This window comes from Ctenopharyngodon idella, chromosome 13, assembly GCF_019924925.1.
Source record: "Ctenopharyngodon idella isolate HZGC_01 chromosome 13, HZGC01, whole genome shotgun sequence".
Classification (NCBI taxonomy): Eukaryota; Metazoa; Chordata; class Actinopteri; order Cypriniformes; family Xenocyprididae; genus Ctenopharyngodon; species Ctenopharyngodon idella.
In genome coordinates this window covers 20,225,364-20,232,125 of record NC_067232.1, presented here as the reverse complement: position 1 = coordinate 20,232,125, position 6,762 = coordinate 20,225,364, and the positions used below count along the sequence as shown (strand labels likewise).

The 6,762-nt window shown below is 34.6% G+C and overlaps 1 protein-coding gene across 5 annotated transcripts in view; it reads left to right on the top strand.

Moving 5' to 3' along the window:
• Nucleotides 1–1,806: 1,806 nt before the first annotated feature.
• LOC127525468 (regulator of microtubule dynamics protein 2) overlaps nt 1,807–6,762 on the top strand; it is a 45,873-nt gene continuing 40,917 nt past the window's right edge. For 3 of the 5 annotated variants that reach the window (XR_007933347.1, XM_051918037.1, XM_051918033.1), the window contains exons 1-3: nt 1,807–1,883; nt 2,542–2,629; nt 4,288–4,709. Coding sequence is in view for 4 of the 5 variants with exons in the window: in XM_051918037.1 (XP_051773997.1) it covers nt 4,294–4,709 (416 nt within the window). In the remaining variant the exon portion in view is untranslated. Of the gene's footprint in view, nt 1,884–2,205; nt 2,265–2,541; nt 2,630–4,287; nt 4,710–6,762 lie in introns of all 5 variants that reach the window. The other 2 variants (XM_051918036.1, XM_051918034.1) reach the window with 2 other exon arrangements.

The window sequence follows — 6,762 nt, the reverse complement described above, 5'->3', positions numbered from 1 at the left end:
TTTTCCCCTTAACCCAAATCGTTTTGCTCTGGAACAAGTAGGCTAATAGATTAATAAGACCAAAGATTGCCCATTTGATATAACCCAAATGAATTAAATGTTTAACCACTATCTACATAAGAGCTAGCGGCAAATACCTGAAGGACTGGACGAGATGAAGCTGTTCTCTGCGGGTACATGAGCGCGGGTACATAAGCTCGCATCTGCGAAAGTGCTATATATATATATATATATATATATATATATATATATATATATATATATGTATATGTGTGTATATATATATATATATATATATATATATATACACACATATATATGCCACACTGAAAAAAAAAAAGTACATCACTTGCACATTTTATGTTTATTATTTATCTATGTTTAAATTGCGTAATTTATGTTTGTTAAATGAACATGATTTAATATGTTGTTTTTATGATTTTCATTCATGTCAGGTAGGCTATTTATAGTTTCCTCCTGTTAATTTAACATTAAATACTTGTTTAAGCGAACGCCTTTTTTATGTGGAGTGTATTTAATTACCATTTGTTAAATATATATATTTTATTTTAGAATATTTAATTAATATCTGCTAAACCAGTATGTAAAATATATGCAGTTTATGCATTGGTGTATAGAGTGTACATTATTAATCTTGTTAATATTCAAATATCTAATCAGTTAAGCAACTCAATGCATAAAAAGAATACAAATATGGTCAAGATGTTCAGGTGTTTTTTCAATTCAAATGGTGGAATGTGAAAGAAATATGTTATTAAACCATGGAATGTGTGTTGGAGCCAGATGCACTGGTTCAAGTATCTCAAAAACTGCTGATCTGCTGGGATTTTCATGCATCACAGTGTCTAGAGTTAGGTAATGGTGCAAAAGTTGGCTGCAGTTCTGTGGGCATAAAGGTCAGAATGACAAGACTATTCAGTCTCACAGCAACTGAAATTTCACAATATTACATCTATTACATCTATTAAATCTATGAGGAAGAACACATCTGAACATACTGAAGCTTGGATTGAAGTGGATGGGTGTGAGTGTGAAAGAGTGTGAAAACATTGAAATATTATGATCTGACCAGGGGGTAAAAGTTTGATCAGTTAACATTATCGTATTAGACCCCTTCTGGTAGATGCTGTAACTACACCATCTGAACCCAAAACCATCTTTCCCCATTTAAGTCTATAAATAAGTTGTATTTATATAGCAACTTTCTCCAAAACTCAAGGCTTTACATAGCCAAAAACGTATTGATCAATTGAATGCATCCTTACTGAATAAATAAATATAAATAATATAATAATATATATTTTAATCTTACTTAGCCCAAACATTTGAATGGTAGTCTATCACAATTTCCACAAAAATATTAAGCAGGAAAACTGTTTAAGAAATGTTTCTTGAGCAGCAAATCATAATATTAGAATGATTTCTGAAGGATCATGTGACACTGAAGACTGGAGTAATGATGTTGAAAATTCAACTTCACCATCAAAGGAATAAATTAGTTTTAAAATATCTTAAAATAGAAAACAGTTTTTTTTAAACTGTAATAATATTTCACAGTATTACTATTTTCATTGTATTTTTAGTCAAATAAATGCCTAGGTGAGCACAAGAGACTACTTTCAAAACCATTAAAAAATCATAATTATTACAAATTTAACAGATATACATTGAATTATCGTGTAATTGAGTGCAGTGTCATTAAAGTAAATGTCTGTGCAAAGATGCTAAAAGCCAATCAGAGCAGCTGAAACAGCTAAATCACAGTTCAAGGTTGATCAGATACATGTGTTTATAGACCAGAGAGAAACACACCATAGCACTAAACTCAACATCAGTGAAGGCCACAGATCTGCTTCATTACAGTAAGTTTTCCAAACTTTAACCAACCACTAATATTGCTTTTATGGTTAGTCGGGTTTTTTGGTCTTATTTTTTGGAATATGTATACAGGATTGTGCTCAAGAGATACTTTATGCACATATGTCGTACAGATTAGGCTATTTAATGACAGGAAGAGCTTGTTTTAGAGCTTAGTTGTAAGCTAATTTAGTTGTACATTCTGTAGTTGTCTGTTTTTGGAGTGTTTTTGTTGTTTTAAAATATATTAGCAGTGCACATGCACATGCACTCTGTTAATGAGTGATTTTAATGAACTTTGATTCTTTGTTCATCTGTTTTTGGCAGGTCATTAACATTGTCAAGGTTTGATCTGCATTTTTCTACATTTCATGCACCTTGATAAAGTATGTTTCTTAATGATGATGCCTCTTTATAAAGGCAATATAGTTCAAAGTGTATACAGTATACAGTAGCCTTGCTGCTATCTAAAGGAATAACTATAAGAACAAACAAGACCATGTTACTACCATGTTTCAGGTTCCCATGTAAAAGCTAAATATTACATACAAATTGCTTTTTGAGCGTGTAATTTTAATACGATACAATGGTACCATCTTTCGTTGTTATTGCAAAGGTTTTTTAACATTTAGGTTTGACTAAAGCTGTACTGTATGATTGCAGTATCAGGACGGAACCTTCAGCTTCGAGCACTGGAGCGATACGGACTGTTTTTGCAGACGCACCGCTGAGCTCAGGAGAATTTAAACAGGTAAAAGGTGCTATTTTTATTCGAATATCGCTGTTTTTTTGCTTTTGCTGATGGGGCTTGCTTTGTTCTGAGGATGTTAGAAGTTTTTTTTCTCCGCTACATGTGTGTATATATATAGACAGGTCGCATGCTGCCCGCAAAGACCTTGACAGCTGATTAATATGACCACTGCTGCTGTTTAATTTTTTTTTTTCCCTTTTCTTTCTGAACTTTGAAACTTATCTTTAAGGTGAATTGAGAGCCTGTATCAGAATAATTATGTGCTTTCGTTATTACTGCTGCTCTTTTTTGCTCTCATGTGAAAATAATGTGCCACTTGTCTGGGAAATTTTCTGTGGAAAGGTTTACTAAACTTATGCTCTGGTCAAGCCTAAACAACTAAACGTTATTCAGTGTAACTTGATAAAGAGTACTGACAAAAAATAAGACACTGCTCATTGAAAGACTGACAGCTTTATAAGGGTTTTTCAACTTGTACATTTTGATATATGTAACCATCTTTTGATATTTCGATATAATAATATTTAATATTTGTGTATTTATTTGCAATTTCATCAAACAGGATGGAATGTTTTAGAGTGAAATAAGCCAATTAATTCCTCAAAATATCACAGAATACATCCATTCCCACTTACTGATATTTGTGATGTTGTTTTTCCTCCAAAACGCTGTCACTTCTGGTAGGATGATGTCAACATTTCGTAGTCTTTCAAAGACTTTCAATGAAATTAAGGTCTGGACTAACATGATAGAAACATAATAATCACAGCAATAATGATAGACATAGACATATAGTCATAGACTCTTAAGTATTTGCCTATTAAATCCAAACAGTGATGTGTGTGTGTGTAACTATGTATGTTATTATTTATAAGTATTTTAAGTAGTTAGTATTTAGGTATTTATTTTTAAAATTCACCCTGTGTATATATACAGTCAAACCAAAATTTTTTCAGACACCTTGAACATTTCACACATTATTACAGTTTATTCACTATAGTTTAAAAAAAAATGGTAATAAAATATGACAAGAACTTAGAGTTAAACTATGTCAGAAAAAAATGAATCTTGCTAATGTCAGATAATGCTAAAGCAAAACATGGTCAGGTCAAAGTATCTGAATAATTTTTGGTCCCAAATATTTATCAGTTTTACTGGTAGTCCACTGTATGAAGAATTTTTGGGTATAATATGTCACAGTTTACTTTATTTTGCTATCCTTACTTACATAAATGAACTATAGTGTCCTGCACACACTAGTCAAAATATATTTACAAATCTAGAGTCTGAATAATTTTTGGTTTGACTGTATTTATTCACTCAAAAAAACTATACAAATACAGTTTTGTTCCTCTCTTTACATTGTTAAAAATTGATTTGACAGTGCAGGGCTATTTTTTTGAACTGCAAAATAAATAAATAAATTATGGAGAAATAAAATGTTGAAATAAAATATAAACTTTCCTTTATTGATTCCTATTATTTTTAACATAAAGTTTTGATTATTTATTCAACTATACCCATGAAATGATCTTGTGTAATTAGCTGTCCTTTAGGATCATGTGTTTGTTTTCATAAATATTAGCAGAATACTTAATGTCCATTGGATGTGAAGTGTTTAATCAATGTGTTTTTTTCTTTCTTTATTGTCTCTGCAGTTTAGGATGGCTCAAGCTGACAGCAGGGCTCTGGCTTTGGGAGTTCTGGCAGGGGCTGCTGGGATCAGCTTGGCGATCGTCTGCTTCCGGAAAGTTGGAGCAGGTGGTGGCAGAGTCCTGAGCAGCAGCGCAGATCACACGGGAGGCAGTCTGGGTCTACAGACGGGCCAGACAGAAGTGCTGGATCGGCTGGGTGCTTTGATCCATTGTGTGTCTGAGCTCAAAGAGGAGGTAAAAGCACTGAAGGATGCACTTCCGCACCTGCAGGACAACGTCAGAGATCAGCTGAGGGGCCGAAGCAGGGAAGAAATTGGTGCTCGCAAGGCAAGTCCACTTCATCGAACTCCTGCCAGGAGAAAAAGAGCAGGTGCCCCAGCTAGAAGTGAAGGACAAAGCTCGGAAGAGGCAGAGAGTGAAGGAGGGTGAGTTTACTGAGATCCCAACTTGGCAGGTGTTTCAGTTTTGTTTTTTCTTTTGCAGAATGGCATAAAATGCTACTACCTGACTGATATTACTTAAAGGGATAGTTCGCCCAAAAATGAAAATTCTGTCATTAATTACTCAATCTCATGCAGAGTCGCTGTAACAGGGGGATGATTAGGACCATTCTAAGGAAGGCCCTGGTCAGAGAAGGGGGTCTGTTCTACCATATCGGGGGGCCTGCTCCCTCTCAAACACTGACAGAGAAATTTGGCACTCTAACTCCCCAACCCCCAGAAACCCCAGTGGCGCCTCTCTTGTCGTTCCAAACCCATAAGGCTTTCATCTTGAAAACACAAACTAAGATCTGAGATTTCTGGCCCTCCATTGAAAGTATATTCAAAAACTCTGACTGTTCAAACATTCATAAAGTGATTGTAAAATAAACCCATGTAATTGAGTACAATCTAGTACATTTACACTAATAAAATCACTGATCAATGTTTGTATGAGAATTGAAGCCTAAATTAAATCCGTTAATCATATAAAGTGATTGTGTCTCTTCAGAAAATTTGGATTAAACCACTCGATTTATTTTACAATCTCTTTATGAATGTTTTACGTTTTTTAACGTCAGAGTTTTGGGTGAATAGACTTTCAATGGAGGGACAGAAAGTTCTCAGATTTCATTAAAAATATCTTCATTTGCATTCCAAAGATTAACAAAAGTCTTATGGGTTTGGAACAACATGAGGGTGATTAATTAATGGCAGAATTTTTCATTTTGGGGTGAACTAACTCTTTAATTATATGTCTTGATATATCACATTTGTTTCTGTGACAGCTCTAGACTCGCAGTCAGACTCTATGTTTAACGGTATAAGTGTATTTTTGTAGGACAGGGTTTTTGAGTGAGGGAGGGAGGCCAAGTACGGTGTCCCATATCCGGAATTTGTGCTCTGCATTTCACCCATCAAAGTGCACACACACACATCAGTGAGTATACACACACACCACGTGTGGGTAATAAGAGTGGAAGAGAGCTCTGTTCATTCACTCCCCTCACCTACATTTCCTGCCGGTACTGAGACTCGAACCCACGGCTTTCAGGTTACAAATCGCTCTCTAACCATTAGGCCGCAACTTAGCCTATTTTACACAGCTTAACAATTTAGCCTAAAAATATGGTACAAATAATAAGATTATGAATGGAATTATTAGGTGGGATCATAATCAGAACCAGAATTGTTAAATTTCCTATTCCTATGTCTAGTTTCAATATGTAAGTATTTAAACTCAAAATAATATTTTTTTTATTTTGATTAAATATTATTTTGACTAATTCTGTTTTTAACTAATAGTTATCAGCTAGTAATAGGGGCAATAAGCAAATATCTTTGAAACATTGTTAATAATTGAAATCACCCCAAACAAACACACCCCTTCCTTCATTGCTCCGGCCCCAAAATGCAGAAACATGCAATGCATGAGTTGATGTTTCTTTATCATAGCTGAAGCAAAGAAAAATAATGCTTAGCAAAAAATAAAGCAAAAATGACTGTCATGGAAGAACAAAAAATGAACATACAGTACACAAAGAGTATATACAAGCAAGACTTCAATGTTAGTCGCCAGCAGCTCACCAGCTCCAAAAAAAAAAAAAAAAAAAATGACACTAAAAACTGTCCTCTTACTATAGCTAACGTTACAACAACAGCATATCTTGGTTCTGTGAAAAACAATGTTACTTGCATATGGAGCAGAAACAAAGCAGACTTGGCATCCGTTTTCAGGCCTTCCCTCTAAGGTCTCTCCCTTGCTCACTCTCTCTCCGCCCCTATCATGAGTGTATATGCCCCCTACTGCTGATTGGCTACTTGGGGTGGGGGAAAAAATCGATACAGCATAATATTGCTATATACTCCGCGGCAATACTGTATTGATACGCGGACGGCAAGTAAGCTTGCTAAGGTAGTCGGTTTCATCACTTGCCCACCGAGGCAATTTTTTTTTTTCAGTTTAACGTGTTAAAAATATTTAACGCAATTAACGCAG